The following is a 23,905-nucleotide window of genomic DNA, read 5'->3' on the forward strand; positions in this document are numbered from 1 at the left end:
TTGGGAGCAGTGTGGGCCTTTCAGCGCAGCTCTCTTCGCTAAAAACCTCTACAGCAGTTTAATAAAAGAGGCCCTAATATTATCATTATGGAGGATTTTAATTTGCATTTTGAGGAATATAATGTTCCATGGTTAAGATGTTTTTCTGTGTTATTATTAGATCTTGATTTGCAACAATGGGTGTCTAAACCCATCCATAATGGTGGACATTTTTTAAATTTATTAATATCAACAGTTACTCTGAATTTTGGGATTTCACGTATTCAAGCTAACCCTGTATCGTGGACAGATCATTATGCTATATGGTGCATTGAATTCTCGGGGCAGAGACAAAAGAAGTAAGGTGGATCAGAGACTGGAAGAAGGTTAATATAGAAAATATGGGCCATTTGGGAACCTTATTTGGGGAAGATTTCTTGGAAAGAAAGTTAAATGAACAATCAGTAATGTGGAATGCTATTTTCTCTAATAAGGTAAAACTAAACTAAACCTTAAGTTTGTATACCGCATCATCTCCATAAAGATAGAGCTCAGCACTGTTTACAGGTAATTCAATAAATGAGGGAAGGACATAATAAGAAATTAGAGGTTATGAAGAGGATAGCTAGCTTTACATTTTGGAGAAAAGCCAGGTTTTCAGATGCTTTTGGAATAATTGGAATGAGCCTAGGTTCCGCAGCGGGGCAGGGAGGTTATTCCAAAGCTCAGTGAATTTATCTGCATACATGACGCCTTTTAATGAGGGGAAAGATAGTTTGAGTTTGTGGTCGGATCTGGTAGTGTCAGGTCTTGAAGAATTCCAGGATAATGAGATTAAGGGAGGAAGAATTCCATGTAGGATCTTGAAAATTAGGCAGGTACATTTAAAGTGAATCCTAAAAATCACCGGAAGCCAGTGTTGTTTTGACAGAAGCGGGGAAACATGATCGAATTTGCTTTTTGCAAAGATCAACCTAGCCACAGTGTTCTGGATCCGCTGAAGTCTTTGAAGATTTTTCTTGGTTAGACTTAGATAGATGGAATTACAATAGTCCAGTCTGGAAAGAATGATTGATTGTACAAGGACAGCAAAATGTTGTTGGCGGAAGCAGGATCTCACTTTCCTCAACATGTGAAGAATAAAAAACATTTTTGTTACTTAGGATTTTAATAGGAAGGTGTCCTTGATGAGTAAGCAATGGTACCATGAGGAGCTCAAAGTAACAAAACGCCAATTAAGATGATTAGAGAATTAATGGTTTAAAAATAGATCAGAAGAAACTAAAAAACAGTATCTGGAATTGCAAAAATACTACACTTCCCCCTCCCCATTCGTGGTTTTGGTAATCGCGGTTTCACATATTTGCGATTTTTTGGGGGAGGAGGAAAAAAAGAAAAAAAAAAACCATCGTTAAGTCTTCTTTTTTTGCTTTCCTAACTTGCATATTGTACCCTTCTCCCTCCGGATTTGCGGGGGATAGGGGCAGAGCCGGACCGCGAATGGCGAAAAACCGCGACTATATGGCTCTGAACCACCCCCGCATCCCTCCCGCCTTTCCGGCCTTACCTGGTGGTCTAGCGGGCTTTCGGGCCAGGAGCAATCTTCCTATGCTCCTGCCCCTTGCAGATCGCCATTAGGAAATAGCTGTAGGGAGTTCCCATCATAGTCTCGAGAGATTACGGGAACTCACAGCAGCCATTTCCTAATGGCGATCTGCACGGGGCAGGAGCGTAGGAAGATCGCTCCTGCCCTGAAAGCCCACTAGACCACCAGGTAAGGCTGGAAAGGCGGGAGGGATGCGGGGGTAGGTCAGAGCCATATATTCACAGTTTTTCGCCATTCACGGTCCAGCTCTGCCCCTATCCCCGCGAATCTGGAGGGAGAAGGGTACAATATGCAAGTTAGGAAAGCAAAAAAAGAATATTTAAGAACATAAGAATTGCCGCTGCTGGGTCAGGCCAGTGGAAAATGCTAGTAACTCAGGCAAATTATTTAAATTGGTTAAAGAACAGGATCAATTTGACAGTGAATGACATAATAAATTATTTCCACAATAAAGTACAAGGCTTTTGTGGTAGTTTTCCTGTAAGGATTGATAATTTAGATCAGCAACCAGCAATGCCAAGCATGTTTGCTAGTTCACTAACAAACACAAATTGATTCAAGGCATGAAGCAACCTTGTAATAGATTAGATCCTATCCTGTTGAATTGGGTGAAGATGGCAAAGCAGGGGTTGAGCCCATTATTGCTGGTAATAATTAATAACAGCCTGTGTGAAGGTGTGATTCCCACAAAATGCAAGTATTTGGCCAATTCTGAAGTTGCCTGTTTTCGGTGCAAATACTGCTAAAAATTACAGACCCGGGGGGGAGGGGCCTTAGGTGCCTGAGCCAATCAGGTCCTTAGGTCCTTCCCAGTTCATTGGCTTGGGCACATAAGGCCCCTCCCAGAATATACTGGGAAGGGGAAGGCCTGCCATTTTAAAGAGGCGGGCCTGCCGGCAGGAGGGAAAGCACATTCCTCCTGTTGCTCTTCATTAGAAGGTACCAGGGGGAGGAGGGCATCCCTCCTGCCAAACCTTTCCCTTGGTGTTAGGGGGATCGGTGGGAGGGAGGCACCGGAGTGGTGGCCCAAGACAGGAGGGAGTGGGCATCCTTCCTGTTGATCCTACAAGGGAGTGGGGGATCGGGGCTATGGGGATCTCGGCATGACCTTTTTTTTTTTTTCTTTTAATGGGCACAGATGTTATGCGTGTGTAATATACACACAACATCTGTGCCTATTAAAAAAAGCTGTTCTTCCTGCCCCAAACAGCTGAGCAGCAGGGGGGAGTCCGCAGCTTAGTTGATCGGTGCAGGGAGAGCAGCTTGACAGAAGGGAACAACTGTGCTTGGCGATTGCTCTTCTGCATAAGCGCCAGGCACAGTTTCTTCAACCTTTTACTGGCAATTCTCTGCACAAATAGCATGCACATAAGAGCATCGCTAGTAAAAGAAAAATTGCTCCCAGAGCTTTGTGCATCTGGGTCTCAGTTGGAAGACTCTAGATCCCGGAAAATGGGCACTGTCTCACGAGGTGTTCAACTGCATTATGAGCTGGTGGGGACGCCTGACATTCAATTTGATGGTGTCAGTGATTAGCAAGAAAACAGCTAAATTCTTCAATCGAAGATGTGAGCCAGGAAGCAAAGTCTTGGATGCCCTAGTGCAGCCGTGGCTAACGGCAGAACTCCTATATATGTTCCTTACGTGGCTCATGACAGGCAGGGTCCTAAGGAGAATAATGTTGCACCCAGAGAAGGTAGTTCTAGTCACATCAGACCGGCTGAGTCGTCCATGGTATGCAAATCTTATCTGTCTAAAGAAGGACCAAGGACTCAGACTTCTGAACCTCCTGAGGTTGCTCACGCAGGACCCAATTGCCCTGGAGGATCCAGACCGCTTTGGGCACACAGCCTTAATGCACAAAGACTATTCAGACTTGTTAATTGCTACCCTTTTAAGATTCAAGAAACAGTTAACCTATATGACGGCCTGGAAGTGATTCCAGGTTTGGTTTCCAGGTGAGGAGTATGGACCCTGTCATGGTCCTGATTTCCATAGTGCTAGCATTCCTGCAAGAAGGCTTGGCGGTTGGCTTCCTTACCATAATGCAGAATCAGTGGGAGCCCTGAGTTTGCAGAACCCCGATGACCCCGCCAACCCATCCCCCTGCACAGCATCTTTCCATCTCTTCCTCCCAGCCCCCATGTGCAGCAGAACCCGATGACCCCGCCAACCCATCCCCCTGTGCAGCATCTTTCCATCTCTCCCTCCCAACCCCCATGTGCAGTAGAACCCCGATGACTCCGCCAACCCATCCCCCTGCGCAGCATCTTTCCATCTCTCCCTCCCAGCAGAACCCCGCCGACCCTCCCACCACGAGGCTGACATGCCTCCATTCGAAACAGCAGCAGCGGCAACACTGAACAGGCTGCCTTTCCCGCTGGGGCTTTCCCTCTGCTGCCATGCTACTCATGACACGGCGGCAGAGGGAAGGCCTTGGCGGGGAAGGCAGCAAAGCAGCCTGTTGTGTTCTGCCACCGTTGCTGTTTCGAACAGAGGTATGTCGGCCTCGCGGTGGGAAGGTTCAGGATTCTGCTGTGCAGGATGGGAAGGAGGGATGGAAAGATGTTGCGAAAGGGGATCTCTCGTGGCTTGGCTGTCAGAGGGGGCTGGGGATCCCTGCAAAAATGGCTTGTAATACTGTGCATTCGCAGTGTGTCCCTCATGAACTGAATGACACACCTGGGAGACTACTTCAAAGGATATTAAAAGTTAAACAGTTTTACTTGTACAGTGTTCCCCTGGTCGTTTTTGCGGTTGGCGGTTCGCATCCCCGGTCAATCACGGTATTTTCTGACCGTGAATCACTGACAAGGAGAGGACAGCTGGAGTGGCAGGAGAGAGCAGCCGCATCTCTCCTGACACGCATCTCCTGATTGGTAAGGTCCGACTTAGTGCAGGAAGAAGCAGTCGGAGCATACAGCAAATGATTTCCTGCACTCGCCGGCGCTCCGGCTGCTCTCTCCTGCCTCTCCCGCTACCCTCTCCAGTCTCCCCCATGAAAAACCATATTCGAGGTTTTCCAAGATTCCGGGGATTCCTGGAACGGAACCCCCGCGAATGTCGGGGGAGTACTGTATTTTGTTGTTCATGTTGTACACTGCATGCCTTAATAAAACGATGATTTCAGATGTCATTTTTTTTTTTGCTTCTCCCCTGCGCTGCGCTCATCTCTCATCTGATGGCAACATTAAGAAGTACATGTCGCAACTTTCAAACGTATAGATTAGATTTCCAGTGTTAGTGCATTTTCAAGAGAAAAAAATAGTTGCCATGATTTAGGAATCAACCCTCGTAGATAGCTGCTTCTTTGTACTTACGTTCTAGGTACATAGATTGTAGTGTGAAAATTTGATTACATAAAAATGCATTTACAACCATAGCTGTTTTGCTAGCTTTCTGTGGCCCCCTCTTATGAAGCTGCGTTATGCTTTTTTATTGCCAGCTGCGGCGGTATTAGCTCCAATGCTCTTAAAAATTCTACGAGCGTCAGAGCTTTTATTGCTGTGGCCGGTGATAAAAAATCCTAACGGGGCTTCATAAAAGGGGGGGTATGTTAGTCTCAATATAATGAGTAAAATAATAATTTGCATAAGTTGTATGTATGACATAGTGCAGTGATCTGTTCTTAATATATATATGTTCGTGTTTCAGTGCTTCAGTGTGACCACTTTCTCCAGTTGCTTATGACTGATGATGTTGAAACCGGAATTACAGTTATGTCTGTATTACAGAACATTTTAAGAGTTAACAGGTTGGTTGACTGATTAACTCAAGTTGATGATTGATTAATCCATCAGGTAACCGGCTAAGAAGCCTTCTCCGCTGGAGCGTCCTCCGGTCTCAGTAGCAGCGAGCCCAGTCCTGCCGACCTCAAGGCGCCCGCGGAAACGCTCCGCCCCTATTGAGGTGAGCCCCTCGACCTCGGGTTCCTCCTCCTCGGGGCGTCGAGTGGCACCACAGGTACTGCAGAAGATAAAAGCGGTACCGGTGCCTTCGCTGGACGAGCGGATTGCTGCCGTTCTGCAGGTGCAACTTAAAGAGCAGTTGCAACAGCTCCTTCCTGCTCTATTGGCACCGAACCTTCCAGTCCTGGTCCGGTCTGAGCCACCGGTACCGACAGTGGAGCAGCCTCTATTGTCCGCGTCCACTTTGTCGGTACCGGTACATTCTGCTTCCTCGGTCTCCATGCTTCCTCGGTCTCCTGGCACCGGAACCGAGAGCTCTACACCAGGCTGTGCAAACTTCGGCACCGATGCAGCCCTTAACATCTCCCGGTACGCTTCCTTGAGGTCGGGTAAGTCGACACACAAAACCCGACACCGGGAACCCTCCACACCGGAGTCCCGGGATCGCAGCTTCCAAGTTAGGGATCCTGATCTGTGGGGTGACTCCGAAGTGCCTCTTCTCTCTGAGGGGGAGTGTTCATCGGGTGACGAGGATCCTTCTGTTTTAGATCCGTCCTCTAAGCCTGATGCCACCTCTTTCACCTCTTTCTTGAAAGAGATGTGTGAATCTCTTTCTATTCCCTTGGAGGCTGAGTCCAAAAAATCCAAAGCGTTCCTGGATGCACTGGATTTTGACCAGCCTCCAAGGGAATTTCTAAAATTACCCCTCCACGATATCTTGAGAGAGACTTTTTACAAGAATCTGGAGACACCTTTGACTATCCCAGGAGCCCCTCGTAAATTGGACTCTTTGTATAAAGTCATACCCATTCCTGGTTTTGACAAACCGCAACTTCCACATGAGTCTCTTTTAGTGGAATCCACACTTAAAAAATCCACAGGAGCTAGTGTGTATGCCTCAGTCCCTCCTGGCAGAGAAGGTAAGGCCATGGATAAATTTGGCAAAAGGTTGTACCAGAATGCGATGTTGGCTAACAGGTCAGGGAATTATGCCTTTCATTTTTCTTTTTATCTAAAGCATCTCATTCAAAATCTGACTGCTTTTGAAAAATATCTCCCTGACCGCAAAAAATCTGCCTTTCGCCAATGTTCTTCCTCTCTTCTACAGCTTTGGAAATTCATGGTCCGGTCGATCTACAACACATTTGAACTGACCTCTCGAGCCACGGCCATGTCTTTTGCCATGCGTCGTCTGGCATGGCTCAGAGTCTCAGAACTTGATGTCAACCATCAAGATCGCCTAGCTAATGCTCCTTGCCTCGGCAATGAGCTCTTTGGAGAATCCATGGACTCCACTACGCAAAAACTATCTGCCCATGAGACTAGATGGGATACTCTTCTAAAAACTAAAAAGAAGACCCCCACCAGCCCGGCCTTTTCGGCAACAATCGGCCTACCAACGCCGCTATGTGGCTCGTCCTTTGCCACCAGCTCCTCAACAGCCTGGACGTCAGCGCCCACAACAACGGCAAACTCCTAGGCCAGCACAGCAACAACAGGTGAAGCCTCCTCCACCACAAAAGTCTACCCAACCCTTTTGACTTGGTTCTCCAGGGCATAGCCAGTGTTCTACCATCTGCCCATCTTCCACGACCCATAGGAGGACTTCTTGCTTTCTACATCAGCCGTTGGGAAATCATCACCTCGGATCAGTGGGTCCTCAACATCATCCGCCACGGCTCTTCTCTCAACTTTCAGACTCTTCCTACCCAAAGTCTGCCAAGAGAGTCTGCTTTGAACACTCCTCAGTCTTCCCTCCTTCTTCAAGAGGTTCAATCCCTCCTCCTTCTGAACGCCATAGAGGAAGTTCCTCTAGATCAAAAAGGGCAGGGATTCTACTCCCGTTATTTTTTGGTCCCCAAAAAAACAGGAGATCTCAGACCCATCCTAGATCTTTGCGATCTCAACAAATGCTTGGTCAAAGAGAAATTCAGGATGCTTTCTTTGGCCACTCTTTACCCTCTTCTCACTCAAGGCGACTGGCTATGCTCCCTTGATCTCAAAGAGGCATATACTCACATACCGGTCAATCTGGCCTCCAATACAATACAAGGTGCTGCCCTTTGGTCTTGCCTCCTCTCCAAGAGTGTTCACCAAATGTCTGATTGTGGTGGCTGCCTTTCTACGCTCTCACCACCTTCAGGTCTTTCCTTACCTGGACGACTGGTTAATCAAGGCCACTTCCTCTCATAGAAACATAGAAACATAGAATATGATGGCAGAAAAGGGCTACAGCCCATCAAGTCTGCCCACTCTGCTTACCCACCCCCTGCCTATGCCCTAATGACCCAATTTCCATATCTTGACCCTCGTAGGGATCCCACATGGGTATCCCATTTATTCTTAAAGTCTGGCACGCTGTCTGCCTCGATCACCTGCACTGGAAGCTTGTTCCAATGATCAACCACTCTCTCTGTGAAGAAATACTTTCTGGTGTCGCCATGAAATTTTCCGCCCCTGAGTTTGAGCGGGTGCCCTCTTGTGGCCGAGGGTCCCTTGAGAAAGAAAATATCATCTTCCACTTCGACACGTCCCGTGAGGTACTTAAATGTTTCGATCATGTCTCCCCTCTCCCTACGTTCCTCAAGAGTGTAGAGCTGCAATTTGTTCAGTCTCTCTTCGTACGAGAGACCCTTGAGCCCCGAGATCATTCTGGTGGCTGTCCGTTGAACCGATTCAATTCTGCGCACATCTTTACTGTAATGTGGCCTCCAGAATTGCACACAGTACTCCAGATGAGGTCTCACCATGGCCCTGTACAACGGCATTATGACTTCAGGCTTTCGGCTGACGAAACTTCTATTGATACAACCCAATATCTGCCTTGCCTTAGATGAAGCCTTCTCCACTTGATTGGCAGTTTTCATGTCTGCACTGATGATTACTCCTAAATCTCGTTCTGCTGAAGTCCTAGTTAAAGTTTCTCCGTTCAAGAAGTACGTCATGCATGGATTTCCGCTTCCGAGGTGCATGACCTTACATTTCTTAGCATTGAAGCCTAGCTGCCAGGTTGAGGACCAACTTTCCAATGTAAGCAGGTCCTGCGCCATATAATTCTGTAAACTGCATTCACTTACTATATTACATAGTTTGGCGTCATCGGCGAATAGTGTTATTTTACCTTGAAGCCCTTGAGTCAGATCCCCTATGAATATGTTGAAAAGGAGTGGACCCAGGACCGAGCCCTGCGGCACTCCACTGGTCACTTCCGATGTTTTAGAGAGGGTACCATTAACCACCACCCTCTGAAGTCTGCCACTCAGCCAATCATTGACCCATGCAGTTAGTGTCTCTCCTAACCCCATTGATTCCATCTTGCTTAGCAGCCTGTGGTGTGGGACACTGTCAAAAGCTTTACTGAAGTCCAGGTACACGACGTCCAAAGACTCTCCCAAGTCCAAATTTCTTGTTACCCAGTCAAAGAAGCTGATGAGATTGGATTGGCAGGACCTACCCTTGGTGAATCCATGCTGACTGGGATCCCGAAGATTCCCTTCATTCAAGATCGTGTCCAATTTGCTTTTAATTAGTGTTTCCATGAGTTTGCACACTATTGATGTGAGACTCACCGGTCTATAATTCGCAGCCTCTGCCCTGCAACCCTTTTTATGCAGAGGAACGACATTAGCTAATTTCCAGTCCAGGGGAACTTTCCCCTTACTTAGGGAGAGATTGAATAGCTCAGCCAACGGTTTCGCTAGGACATCGCTCAATTCTCTGAGCACTCTTGGGTGCAAATTGTCTGGTCCCATGGCTTTGTTCACCTTGAGTCTTGCCAGTTCACTGTAAACTTCACCTGGTGTGAACTCAAAATTCTGAAACGGGTCTTCTGTGCTTTGTGTTGCCTTCAACTGCGGACCGTGTCCCGGTGCCTCACAGGTGAAGACTGAGCAGAAGTATTCATTCAGTAGTTCGGCTTTATCGGAATCTGCTTCCACGTAACTTCCGTCCGGTCTTCTAAGGCGTACTATCCCGCCTGTGTTCCTTTTTCTATCACTAATATACCTGAAGAAGGATTTGTCCCCCTTTTTAATGTTTTTTGCCAGAATTTCTTCCACTCGAAGTTTTGTCTCCCTAACTGCCATTTTGACCGCTGTAGACCTGGTCCTATATTCTACTTTTGCCTCTCTTTTCTCCGTGCGCTTGTAGGAGAGAAACGCTTTTTTCTTCTCCTTAATGAGGTGCGAGATCTCCGCGGTGAACCATTGGGGTTTATTGTTTCTTTGTCGTTTATTTACTGATTTTATGAAGCGGCTAGTTGCTTCATGTATGGTTGATTTCAGTGTTAACCACTTAGCTTTTACATCATCGGTCTCCGCTTGGTCCTGCAGCGTCTGATGAACGAAATCTCCCATGCGTGCGAAGTCTGTGCCCCGGAAATTGAGTACCTTTGTTTTCGTGTTTGATCTAGGGAAGCCTTTCCTAAGGTTGAACCATACTATGTTGTGGTCGCTGGAGGCTAGCGTATCTCCTACTGAGACCTCTGAGACGCTTTCCCCTCTCAGACAGTGCACCTGGCCACCAACCAAACCATCCTGTTTCTACAACTCCTGGGATTCGAGATCAATCTACCCAAATCTCATCTCATCCCCACTCAGAGACTTCAATTCATTGGAGCGGTGCTGGACACAGTCCTCATGAGAGTGTTCCTGCCGTCCAACCGTCTTCAAACGCTTCAATCTCTATGTCAGCAGGTGCTTCCACAACGTTCCATCTCTGCCAAACAAATGATGATACTTTTGGGTCACATGGCCTCGACAGTTCATGTCACACCCTTCGCACGTCTTCACCTGCGCACTCCTCAATGGACCCTAGCTACTCAGTGGTCCCAAGCGACGGATCCTTGCTCACGACACATCTTTGTGACATCATCTCTGCGTCAATCTCTACAATGGTGGTTGATATCCTCAAATCTCTCCAGAGGTCTTCTGTTCCATCTACCTCCTCATCAACTTGTCATCACCACCGACGCCTCCCCTTATGCCTGGGGAACTCATTTGAACGAGTTCCAAACTCAAGGTCTTTGGACAGCCCTGGAAAAGAAGCATCACATCAATTTCCTGGAACTCAGAGCGATGTTTTATGCCCTCAAGGCCTTCCAACATCTTCTCTTTCCTCAAGTCCTACTACTGTGCACAGACAATCAAGTTGCGATGTACTACATCAACAAGCAGGGTGGGACAGGCTCTCGCCTCTTGTGCCAGGAAGCCCAGAAGATTTGGGCTTGGGCCACAGATCACCAATTATTCCTGAAAGCTATCTACATTCAGGGAGAACGGAATTCCTTAGCGGACAATCTCAGCCGAATTCTCCAGCCTCACGAGTGGACTCTCGATCCTTTAACTCTACAGTCCATCTTCGCTCAATGGGGCACTCCTCAGATAGACCTCTTTGCAGCTCCTCACAATCACCAGCTGCCCCTCTTCTGCTCCAGACTATACTCCCCTCACCGTCTGGCAGCGGATGCATTTCTCCTAGATTGGTCCAATCTGTTCCTGTATGCTTTCCCTCCTCTGCCTCTCATGTTACGAACATTATTCAAGCTCAAGAGGGAACAAGCCACCATGATTCTCATCGCTCCACGGTGGCCCAGGCAACATTGGTTCTCCCTTCTACTTCAACTCAGTTCCAGGGAGCCTATTCTTCTTCCACTGTTTCCTTCTCTGCTTACACAGCATCAGGAGACCCTTCTGCATCCCAACCTCCAGTCTCTGCACCTGACAGCTTGGTATCTCTCGGGTTGAATTCAACTGATCCTCTTCTGTCCCAGCCCGTTCGTTCTATTCTGGATGCCTCCAGGAAACCGTCCACTCTGCAATGTTACCATCAGAAGTGGACACGGTTTTCTTCCTGGTGTTTGCTTCATCATCATGATCCCACTTCCCTAGCAGTGGAGACCTTGTTAGATTATCTTCTTTCTTTGTCTGACTCTGGTCTCAAGCCTAGTTCCATCAGAGTTCACCTCAGCGCTGCTTTTCATGAGCCAGTTCATGGTAAACTTCTCTCAGCTCATCCTTTAGTTTCCAGATTCATGCGGGGTCTTTTCAATCTGAAACCACCTCTTAAGCCTCTTCCTGTAGTCTGGGATCTCAATGTGGTTCTCTTTGCCTTAATGAAACCTCCGTTTGAACCTTTGGCTAAAGCTCCTTTCAAGTTCCTTACTTGGAAAGTGCTCTTCCTTATTGCTCTTACCTCTGCCAGGAGGGTCAGTGAGCTACATGCACTAGTTGCGGATCCACCTTTTATAGTCTTTCATCATGACAAGGTGGTTCTGCGTACACATCCAAAGTTTCTCCCTAAGGTTGTCTCTCAATTCCATCTCAACCAATCCATTGTTCTGCCTGTCTTCTTTCTGAAACCTCACTCTCATTCTGGAGAACAGGCTCTGCATACTTTGGACTGTAAGCGGGCTTTAGCTTACTATTTAGACCGTACTAAGCCCCACAGATCATCTCCACAACTCTTTCTGTCCTTTGATCCGAATAAATTGGGACGTCCTGTTTCTAAACGTACGTTGTCCAATTGGCTTGCAGCGTGCATTTCATTCTGTTATGCTCAGTCCGGACTGACACTGGAAGGTTCTGTCACGGCCCATAGAGTTCGAGCTATGGCAGCATCTGTGGCTTTCCTCCGTTCCACTCCTATTGAGGAAATCTGCATGGCTGCTACTTGGTCCTCAGTTCATACTTTTACATCTCATTATTGTCTGGATGCATTCTCCAGACGGGATGGACACTTCGGCCAATCTGTTTTGCAAAATTTGTTTTCCTAATGGCCAACCTTCCCTCCATCCCTCTTTTTGTTAGCTTGGAGGTCACCCATCAGTCAAGAATATGCTGCCTGCTTGTCCTGGGATAAAGCACAGTTACTTACCGTAACAGGTGTTATCCAGGGACAGCAGGCAGATATTCTTGCGTCCCACCCACCTCCCCGGGTTGGCTTCTTAGCTGGCTTATCCTAACTGGGGACCGCGCACCTCCGTCGGGCGGGAAAGCACTCGCGCGTGCGGCCTGCTAGAACTTTCCAAGTTCTTAGAATGCAATCACTCTAAAAGTGTCCGTACCGGGGCTCCATCGGTGCCGTCACCCATCAGTCAAGAATATCTGCCTGCTGTCCCTGGATAACACCTGTTACGGTAAGTAACTGTGCTTAATGTAAAGCCTCCTAAAATTACAATTCTAGTCATTACTTGTGTATTTGGTATGTAAATGTTAGCTCTCACTTTACAGAATTGCCCCCATACACCCTAATTCTTTATATGGCACTCAAAATAGCACAGCTAAATATGGGCATAACCCCAATTTGCACACTCAATTTAATTGATAAATGAGCCAATTAGGGCTATTAATTGGGCAATAATTAACATTAATTTAAATTTATGTACACATCTTTAGGTCCTGGGATCTGTGCATAAATTTTATATGCAGATCCGAAAAGGTGGTGCAGCCTTGGGAGAGGCATTGTTGGATCAGGGCCATTCCTGGAATTTGCATACACTTCTCCCTCCGTATTCGCTGTGATAGGGGATTAACAGATCCGCGAATACAGAAAATCCGCAAATAACTTTTTCATATGTTATTCGCTGTTTTCTATTAAAAACCATCGTGAATAAAGTAAAACCGCGAATAACCTGGCGGGAGACCTGGCCTGGTCCTGAAGGAGAGGCAAAACACGGTGAAGAAAGTGCTTGGAATCAGCGATTTTTCTTTGCAAACTGATGCCATTTGGGGGGGAGGAGTCAACAAACTAAAAACCGTGAATAATCAAAACCGTAATTGCTGAAACTGCGAATACGGAGGAAGAAATGTACAGTGTTATAGAATTAGGCATGGATCCCAGCGCCAAATGCTATTTTATAAATGCCAAACTCTGAATGCTATTTATAGAACAGTGCTTAACGCTTTTAATAATAACTTTATTTTTTTATACCGCATAACCAAAAGTTCTAGGCAGTTTACACTAAAAAGAGCTGGACAATCAGCGAAATACAATACAGTGTTCCCCCGGTCGTTCGCGGTCGGCGGTCCCGGTTATTCGTAGTATTTTCCGACTGCGAACCGCTGACAAGGAGAGGGCAGTGGGAGAGGCAGGAGAGAGCAGCCGGAGTGCCGGTGAGTGCAGGAAATCACTCGCTGTATGCTCCGACTGCCTCTTCCTGCACTAAGTCGGGCCTTATCCAATCAGGAGCTGCTTTGACACGCAGCTCCTGATTGGTAAGTCCGACTTAGTGCAGGAAGAGGCAGTCGGAGCATACAGCGAGTGATTTCTTGCACTCGCCGGCGCTCTGGCTGCTCTCTCCTGTCTCTCCCGCTACCCTCTCCAGTCTCCCCAATGAAAATCCATATTCGCGGTTTTTCAAGGTTCGCGGGGGTTCCTAGAAAGGAACCCCCGTGAATATCGGGGGAGTACTGTAATACAGTAAAAAATACAAATACAGTGGTACCTTGGATTACGAGCATAATCCGTTCCAGGAGCATGCTCGTAATCCAAAATGCTCGTTTATCAAAACAAAGTTCCCCATAGACAATAGTGGCAACAGCAACGATTGGTTCCAGAACCCAGGGTCTGTACCTGTCGGGGCCGGGTGCTGCAGCGCCGTCTCCTCCGTCTGCCTCCTCTGTCCGTCATCGGAAGAAGAACCCGACAGTGCCGCTTTGGGGGGATGCCAGCTGCCGGAGAACCCCACAGTGCTGCTTTGGGGGGGGGGGGATGCCAGCCGCCGGAGAACCTCGCAGTGCCTTCAGAGGGATGCCTCCTCCATCTGCCTGCCATCCCTCCACATAGGATGCCCCTCGCATGCTGGAGAGCCCCCACCTGAGCCCATGCAGCCGAGCGCCGCCCCACCCGTACGCCGCGCACAATACGCCGATGATTGACGCTGTGCATGTCACACGCAACGCACAGGAGGGACAGCACCCGGCTGCGCAGGCACAGACAGAGGTCCTCCAACCTGCGGAAGGCACCCGATGTAGAAGGCTGGCCGGAAGATGGAAGAGGAATCCCCTGTAAGTGCTCGTTGATCGGGGCAGTGCTTGGTTTGCGAGTCAAAAGTTTGCTGAGTGTTTTGCTCGTCTTGCAAAACACTCACAAACTGGGTTACTTGCAAACCGAGGTACCACTGTATTTGTAAAATAGAATTTCAATAATAAAACTCTCATTAAGTAATAAACTTATTGAACAAAGTGATCTTAATTAATTTCTGAAAACAGCAATAGGATAACATAGCTTGCTGAATACATTTACCTAACCAATATTATTGCCTACCAGCTTGAAATGCTAGGGTCCTATCTAAGAAGGGCTTCTATCTACACCCATTAATTTTTGGATAAGCAAATAAGTAGAAGTTTCTAGTTTCTCTTGATGGTCTATGCAACACAAAATGAGCAAAAAGGTAAGCTGGAGACAATCCCGATATCAGCATAAAGCAGATACTGGAAAATCTGAATAATACTCTTGCCTCCAAAGGCAGCCAATCATCAGTTCCTGTTCTATGTGAGCTATTACAGCCCTGACAAAATAGCAATGTGGCTGTGAAACTATCGTCAGCTGGCTGCACATAGTTGCCTTTAGTTGTTTGACCAGTTTTGAACTGCTATGCACTCTTGAAGTTCTTCATCACTTTATTTTGTAATTGCACTTTGCAATTGTCTCTGCAACAAAAGTTTGTTACACCTGTGATGTGTGGTAGAGTGGGTTTCCCTCACCGTATTATGGAGGCTTTTTCTTTGCTTTGACATGCATTGCTTATGAGCCTAGCATTCTTCGTGTTTTGGGGAGTTTTTGAATTGGTAATTTTAAATTTGTTAATGTAAATTGAATTATAGTGTTTTCTTTATTTTTGCTAGCACGGTGTTATTTCAAGTGGATGAAAGCATTCTTCACTGCATCCTGGATGAACTTGTATTTAAACTTTCATCTGCAACCAATCCTGTGATAGGAAATGCTGCTACAAAATCATTGCTTGTAATGGTGGAGTCCCATCAACCACTAGTGGAACTGCTGCGCATGCGGTACAGAGGTGAGGCAGCTCATAAAAATGCTAGAACTCCCCTGCAAAGGAGTTGGAAAAGGCCAGTTCCAGTGGTTGTTGCTCTTCTACAGTAGTCTAAAAAAATTTAAGTTTCTTCTTTCACACCAGCTATTGTTTCACAAGTTCATATTACCTCCTTATTCTGGATAAAATAAAAATTAGCAGTGTCTAAAACGGATCTTTCTTTCCCTTTTCAAGTGCATTTCGCTCAGGCTATAGTGTCTTTTCGGGGGGGGGGAGCATGTACAAACAAACCTGTAAACAGTAGTGTAGCCAGCCCTGCAATCTAGAGGGGCCTAGGGGTGGACTGGGGGGGCAAAGAATTCCTCTCACCCCAACTTCCACCTCCACTCAAGCATGCTAACAATACCTTTGCTAGTAGTGATACCAACTCCCAACAGCCAAATTACTAAAGTGCCGCTGCTCCCCACTGCTTTCTTTCTGCTCCGAGCATTTGTGAAAAGTCCCGACATGCTTGAAGCAGGAAGGAAACAGTGGTGAGCAGTGGCACTGTAGTTATTTAGCTGGCGAAGCTCAGCATCCCCACCAGTAAAGGTAAAAGATGGTGCTGGAGTTCTAGCCCCTGGGGCTATGCTTCTGCCTGTATGTATGAATAAAGATGGAGCAAAGAAAACTGGAAGGATCAAACTGAAGGCAATTAGGTGAGAACTCATGGCAGTCATTCGGCTAGCAGCTTTGCGCCAAGCAGGAGCGCTGGAACACACCGAAGAGTGAGTGGAAAATATGAAAAAGGATCTGCAACTAAACATAAGAACATAAGAATTGCCACTGCTGGGTCAGACCAGTGGTCCATCGTGCCCAGCAGTCTGCTCACGCGGCGGCCCTCTGGTCAAAGACCAGCGCCCTAACTGAGACTAGCCATACCTGCATACGTTCTGGATCAGCAGGAACTTATCTAACTTTGTCTTGAATCCCTGGAGGGTGTTTTCTCCTATGACAGACTCCGGAAGAGTGTTCCAGTTTTCTACCTGGAATACTGCGTCCTGCGTTGGTCTCCATACCTAAAGAAGGATATAAAACTGCTAGAGAGGGTGCAGAGACGAGCAAAAAAGCTAGTGAAAGGTATGGAGAACCTGGACTACGAGGAACAACTTGGGAGACTGGGGTTGTTCTCCCTTGAGAAGAGGAGATTGCAAGGAGATCTGATCGAGACTTTCAAAATACTGAAAGGATTCAACAAAATAGAGCAGGGGAAGCAGTTATTTACAATGGCCGATGTGACACGGACAAGAGGACATAAACTGAAGCTAAGGGGGGACAGATCTAGGACGAATATCAGGAAGTTCTGTTTCACGCAGCGAGTGGTGGACACCTGGAATGCTCTCCTAGAGGAAATAATTGCAGAATCCACCGTTCTAGGATTTAAGGGTAAACTAAAAGCACATCTCCTTAAGAGTGGCATAGAGTGATACAGGTAAGGGTAAATTAGATGCACATCTCCCTTGAGAAGCATACGGTGATAGGGGGACTAAAACTAGGCCAGGGTACACATGGTGGGACCTTCGCGTGTGCGGATCACCGGACTTGATGGACCCAGGGTCTGATCCGGAGATGGCAATTCTTATGTTCTACCACACTCACGTTCGTACGGAATATATCCCCTTTCAATGCAACTAAAATTCAATGCAAAGAAATGCAGAGTAATGCATTTGGGGATTAATAATCGGAAGGAACCGTATATGCTGGGAGGTGAGAGGCTGATATGCACGGACAGGGAGAGGGACCTTGGGGTGTTAGTGTCTGAAGATCTAAAGGCAAAAAAAACAATGTGACAAGGCGGTGGCTGTTGCCAGAAGGATGCTGGGCTGTATAAAGAGAGACGTAGCCAGTAGAAGGAAGAAGGTGTTGATGCCCCTGTACAGGTCATTGGTGAGGCCCCACTTGAAGTATTGTGTTCAGTTTTGGAGACCATATCTGGCGAAGGCCATAAGAAGACTTGAAGCGGTCCAGAGGAGGGCGACGAAAATGATAGGAGTTTTGCGCCAGAAGACGTCTGAGGAGAGACTGGAAGCCCTGAATATGTATATCTTAGATGAAAGGAGGGACAGGGGAGATATGATTCAGATGTTCAAATACTTGAAAGGTATTAACGTAGAACAAAATCTTTTCCAGAGAAAGGAAAATGGTAAAACCAGAGGACATAATTTGAGGTTGAGGGGTGGTTGATTCAAGAGCAATGTTAGGAAATTCTACTTTACGGAGAGGGTGGTGGATGCCTGGAATGCGCTCCCGAGAAAGGTGATGGAGAGGAAAACGGTGACGGAGTTCAAAGAAGCGTGGGATGAACACAGAAGATCTATAATCGGAAAATAATAGTAAATATTGAATAACTAAGGCCAGTACTGGGCAGACTTGCACGATATATGTCTGTATACAGTACTCCCACGATATTCACGGAGGTTCCATTCCAGGAACCCCCGCGAATGTTGAAAAACCGCAAATACGGTTTTTAGCAGGGGAGTCAGGAGAGGGCAGCTGGAGAAGCAGGAGAGGGCAGCCGGAGCGCCAGCAAGTGAAGGAAATCACTTATGATAAGCTCCGATCGCCTCTTCCTATACTAAAGTCGGGCCTCACCAATCAGGAGCTGCTTTGATACGCAGCTCCTGATTGGTGATACGCAGCTCCTGATGACTTCAGAGCCCTGGGTAGGAAGCTGAAGCAAACAGGTCCACAGGTGGTCTTCTCATCCATCCTCCCAGTTAGAGACAGAGGAAGAGCCAGGGAAGAACCCATCCAACGTACCAACGAGTGGCTTCGCAACTGGTGCATAGAGATGAACTTTGGATTCCTAGACCATGGAAAGGCACTCCAGGGACTGCAGGGACCGGACGGACTTCACCTGACCAGAAGAGGTAAAAACGTACTTGGCCACCGTCTAGCCCGCCTACTTCGCAGGGCTTTAAACTAGGTAAGTTGGGGGAGGGTATCCACTCACATTCCAGAGCAGTAAGGAATCATCCTGTGGAGGCGAGACACAACCGCTCTTCTGAGCCCAAGGTAAGCACCCATAATACGCATGACAGCCCTAGCAAACACAAGGGATGGAGGGCCATGTATGTCAATGCACACAGTTTAGGCAATAAAATTCTGCAATTGGAGACCGAGATAGTGAATGCCGACCTAGATGTGGTGGCGATATCCGAGACCTGGTTCACGGACTCTCATGGGTGGGATATGGCTATACCGGGTTACAGTTTACTTCGTTGAGACAGAGAGGGCAGATTAGGCGGAGGGGTAGCGCTATACATTAAAGAAGGCATCAAAACCACCAGAATCACGGACGTTAAGTACACCGGGGAATCCCTCTGGGTGAACCTGGCCAGAGGGAGAGAGAAATGCCTGTATCTTGGTGTAGTATATAGACCTCCAAGACAACCGGAAGACAAGGACACGGAACTAATCGAAGACATAGAAAATATTGCTCTACGGGGGGACGTTGTACTAATGGGAGACTTCAATATGCCGGATGTAGACTGGAGCACACCTTCAGCAACAACCAGCGGCAGCAAGAGGCTATTAGCCTCCATAAGGGGAGCACGCCTCAATCAAATGGTAATGGAGCCCACCAGGGCCCAAACGATCCTTGACCTAGTACTCACCAATGGGGAAAGCGTCTCAGAAGTCTTCGTGGGAGATAAGCTAGCCTCCAGCGATCATAACATGGTATGGTTCCACCTGAGGAAAGGTTTCCATAGATCAAACACTAAAACAAAGGTACTCAATTTCCGAGGAACAGATTTTGCACGCATGGGAGTTTTCGTCCATCAGGCGCTCCAGGACCAAACTAAGACAGGGAATGTGGAGGATATGTGGTCATCCCTAAATCTGTCATACATGAGGCAACCGGCCGTTATATAAAATCATCACATAAACGGCGAAGAAAAGACAAACCCCAGTGGTTCACCACAGAGATCTCACGTCTCGTTAAGGAGAAGAAAAACGCATTTGCTTCCTTCAAACGCACGGGGAAAAGTGAAGATCAACTGCTACACAGGATCAAGTCCACAGAGGTCAAAACGGCAGTCAGGGAGGCCAAACTTCGAGTGGAAGAAACTCTAGCAAACAACATTAAGAAAGGGGACAAATCCTTCTTCCGGTATATCAGTGACAGGAAAAAAAACACAGACGGGATAGTACTCCTGAGAAAAACGGACGGGAATTACGCAGAATCGGATCCCGAAAAGGCTGAACTACTGAATGAATACTTCTGCTCGGTCTTCACCTGCGAGGCGCCAGGGTCCGGCCCTCAATTGAAGCCACAGTCAAACACAAAAGACCCGTTTTGGAATTTTAAATTCACACCCAGTGAGGTTTACTTTGAGCTAACAAAACTCAAGGTGGACAAAGCCATGGGACCGGACAATCTGCACCCCAGAGTGCTCATGGAGATAGGTGATGTCCTTGCAGAACTGTTGGCCGAGCTATTCAATTTCTCACTGAGTACAGGGACAGTCCCCTTGGACTGGAAAACAGCTAACGTCGTTCCTCTGCACAAAAAGGGTTGCAGGACAGAGGCTGCAAATTACAGACCGGTGAGTCTGACATCAATAGTATGCAAACTTATGGAAACACTGATCAAACGCCAATTGGACACGGTCTTGGACGAAGGGAATCTACGGGACCCCAATCAACACGGATTCACCAAGGGTAGGTCCTGCCAATCAAACCTCATCAGCTTCTTTGACTGGGTAACAAAAAGACTGGACGAAGGAGATTCACTGGACATAGTGTACCTAGACTTCAGTAAAGCTTTTGACAGCGTCCCACATCGCAGACTGTTAAACAAGATGAAATCGATGGGGTTAGGAGAGACTCTAACGGCATGGGTCAATGATTGGCTGAATGGCAGACTTCAGAGGGTGATGGTTAACGGTACTTTCTCTGAGACATCGGAGGTGACCAGCGGGGTGCCGCAGGGCTCGGTCTTGGGTCCGCTCCTCTTCAACATATTCATAGGAGATCTGACTCAAGGGCTTCAAGGTAAAGTAACATTATTCGCCGACGACGCCAAACTATGTAATATAGTAAGCGAGAGCAATTTACAAGATAGTATGGCGCAGGACCTGCGTACATTGGAATGCTGGTCCTCAACCTGGCAGCTGGGCTTCAATGCTGGGAAGTGTAAGGTCATGCACCTAGGTAGCAGAAACCCGTGCAGAATTTATACCTTAAACGGGGAGACCTTGACCAGGACTTCAGCGGAACGAGATTTAGGAGTAATCATTAGTGCAGACATGAAATCTGCCAATCAGGTGGAGAAGGCTTCCTCAAGGGCAAGGCAGATGCTGGGTTGCATTCGTAGAAGTTTCGTCAGCAGAAAGCCTGCTGTCATAATGCCACTGTACAGGACCATGGTGAGACCTCATCTAGAATACTGCGTGCAATTCTGGAAGCCACATTACCGCAAAGATGTGCAGAGGGTTGAGTCGGTCCATAGGATGGCCACCAGAATGGTCTCAGGGCTTAAAGGTCTCTCGTACGAAGCAAGACTAAACAATTTGCAGCTCTACACTCTCGAGGAACGCAGGGAGAGGGGAGACATGATTGAGACGTTTAAATACGTCACCGGACGTAAAGAAGTGGAAGATAACATTTTCCTTCTCAGAGGCCCCTCAACCACAAGGGGGCACCCGCTCAAACTCAAGGGCGGGAAATTTCACGGCGACACCAGGAAGTATTTCTTCACGGAGCGAGTGATTGATCAATGGAACAAGCTTCCAGTACAGGTAATCGAGGCCAGCAGCGTGCCAGATTTTAAGAATAAATGGGATGCCCATGTGGGATCACTACGTGGGTCAGGGCAAAACATTGGCTAATCTTAAGGGGAGGGTCTATAGAGTGGGCAGACTTGATGGGCCTTGGCCCTTTTCTGCCGTCATCTTTCTATGTTTCTATGACCGGGACCGCGAATCGTGGACCGCAAATTTGCAGTGGAGCACTGTATGGCCTTTTGGTTGAGGATGGGCTGGAGAGGGCTTCAGTGGCTGGGAGGGTGTAGATGGGCTGGAGTGAGCTTTGACGGAGACTTCAGCAGTTGGAATCCAAGCACAATACCTGGTAGAGCTTTGGATTCTTGCTCAGAAATAGCTAAGAAGAAAAAAATTAAATAAAATTTAAATTGAATCAGGTTGAGCAGACTGGATGGACCATTTGAGTCTTTTTTTCTGCTGTCATCTGCTATGTTACTATGTAAGATCGCTCCTGCTCAGTTCACTATGGGACCACAAAGGAATTGAAAGGTACTTGGGGAAGGTAGGATGGAGGTAAAAGTTGTTAGAGGAGGCGAGAGAGATCCCTCCTGTCATGTCTTACCGTGAGACCGCCAAGGAATTCAAAAGGTATGAGGGGGAGGAGGGAGGTAAGTAAAACTTTTTAAAGTTGTCAGGGACAGGAGGCAGGAGGTCAGGTCTTGCGGCAGGCCAAGCGGAGGCCTGCAACAGGTCCAGAAGGGGGGGGGGGCGGGCACTGACCCGAATATAAGCTAAGACCCCCCATTTTTTTGGGCCCTTTTTTTAGCCCCCGAATCTCGGCTTATATTTGAGTATATACGCTAATTATAGTCCTTATCCTGCTACCAGGAGGAAAATGCCTTTCCACCTACAGGCTCACAGTTGCATCAAGGATAGTGCTGCTAAGTACCACTTCACATTCAGTCCGCCACCTAGAATCATTCTCCTTCTGTTTGTATATTTTTAATACAAGGTCATGAGCAAACATTTTACCTTGGGTTTTCTCCCATGTGGCAAATCATTGTCAATTAGTACAGCTGTGGCTAATCCATAGATACAGATATATACATAAATATAAATATTATTTTTGTCTACAAAAATAAAAAGTTAACTTGTTTATTAGAGTTATGCTGGCTGGGGATCAGACTTCTCCTTGCATACTTCAGTGTGTTCTCTGTTCTCACTGGTCATCAATTTCTGTTTTTGGAAAAGGAATATATTTCTGGGTTTCCCATCCTGTGATTATATACAAGCCATGTTTTTTCTTCTTTTGAAGCAAGTTTTTTTGCTAAGTTTGCCTCCATAGTATCACATTTTATGAACAAATCAGATATTTGAGTGCTCACAGTCTAGCTGTAACACTTTAATATTAACTATAGCAAAACCCCCAAGTCAAAATATCCTTAAAAGACACCAAGATATAAGTTGGGCATGCCCTAGGACATTGCAGGAAAGTTAACTCCCTAGCCTCCACCAAAAATATAGAAACCTCAAATTTAAATTTTTAAGATAAGGAGCACCCTCAGCGTAAGTTTGAAAGCTTTAAAGAGCGACTCAAAGAGCAGCTCTGGTGCTTAGAATAGCAAAGCCAGCAAACACTTGAGCAGAGATGACCACTCACTGCCAGCCGCACACCATCATCTGGGTGCTCCAGTGTGCTTTAAAGTGCAAGTCAAGTGCAAACAGTGTGCAATAAATAAATATATATAAAAGTGGAAAATAAAAAGTTCACTGTCCTGCAATGCCCCGAATGCCTAACCCACTGACCTGAACAGAGAATGAAAAAATGAAAAATTAGTCGCTTGTCCCTCCAGTTACTTAGCTGAATAAAAGTGCTGTAGTCAAATAGTAGCAAGGAGAGTCCAGCTTTAATATTAAAGCACACACCTAGTACATTGTTCAAAGAAATTTAAACAATAAGAGGAAATACTTTTGCTTGATGTTTGGTAAGGATTTCTGTTCACTTTTGGTGTGCTGCTATAAAACAAAGTAAATGTTTAATATTCTACATCCTTTGGATCCTTTTACTAAGCTGTGGTAAATGCTAGCATCCGCTTACTGAAATTTAACCTTTTCCTATTGTAATAAATTTTACGTTACGCTGGTTCCAATCGTAATTAGTTTAGCAAAGTTTTGTATTATTCACCGTTATCATTTACGGCTATTGTAAACATAATGTAAATAAGTCATAAGTCTGTAAATTCAAATATTTTGTGTTCCTGGCTCTTTATTAGTCCATACAGACTGTTTATCCACGATGGCAACAACATTTTTGGAATGCCCCGTCATCCGGGACACACGATAGGAAAAGGTTAAAAGGGCTAAATATGAGATTTTGCATTCACAAATCTTGGCTATTAATTTTAAAAAATTAGGAAATAAGTCATTTTACTGCTGCAGCTGTTCAATGGTGTGCTAAGGCCACTTTTTCTAGCACCTTTGTTAAAAAAAAGACCCCTTAATTTATTTATTTTGGCTATAATGAGTTTTGCTAAGAAGCAAAACTGCAACATAAGGACTTTTACTTTATGCATCTAAGTTCTTTGCCTTGAAATAATTCAGTAAACTACAGTAGTTGTGAGCATAACAAATAGAATTTTTTTTTTTTTTTAGGATTAATATATTTTTCTTT

At 46.5% G+C, this 23,905-nt stretch overlaps 1 protein-coding gene across 9 annotated transcripts in view; it reads left to right on the forward strand.

Annotated features, from left to right (window-relative positions):
* Window positions 1–23,905, forward strand: part of IQCB1 (IQ motif containing B1) — a 105,737-nt gene that overhangs the window by 24,704 nt on the left and 57,128 nt on the right. For 8 of the 9 annotated variants that reach the window (XM_033944839.1, XM_033944840.1, XM_033944836.1 and 5 more), the window contains 2 exons: window positions 5,240–5,339; window positions 15,339–15,511. The exons of the other annotated variant lie outside the window; for it this stretch is intronic. In XM_033944839.1, coding sequence (XP_033800730.1) covers window positions 5,240–5,339; window positions 15,339–15,511 — 273 coding nt within the window. The remainder of the gene's footprint in view (window positions 1–5,239; window positions 5,340–15,338; window positions 15,512–23,905) is intronic. 9 annotated transcript variants of the gene reach the window in all.

Source organism: Geotrypetes seraphini, chromosome 5, assembly GCF_902459505.1.
Source record: "Geotrypetes seraphini chromosome 5, aGeoSer1.1, whole genome shotgun sequence".
In the NCBI taxonomy this organism is placed as follows: domain Eukaryota; kingdom Metazoa; phylum Chordata; class Amphibia; order Gymnophiona; family Dermophiidae; genus Geotrypetes; species Geotrypetes seraphini.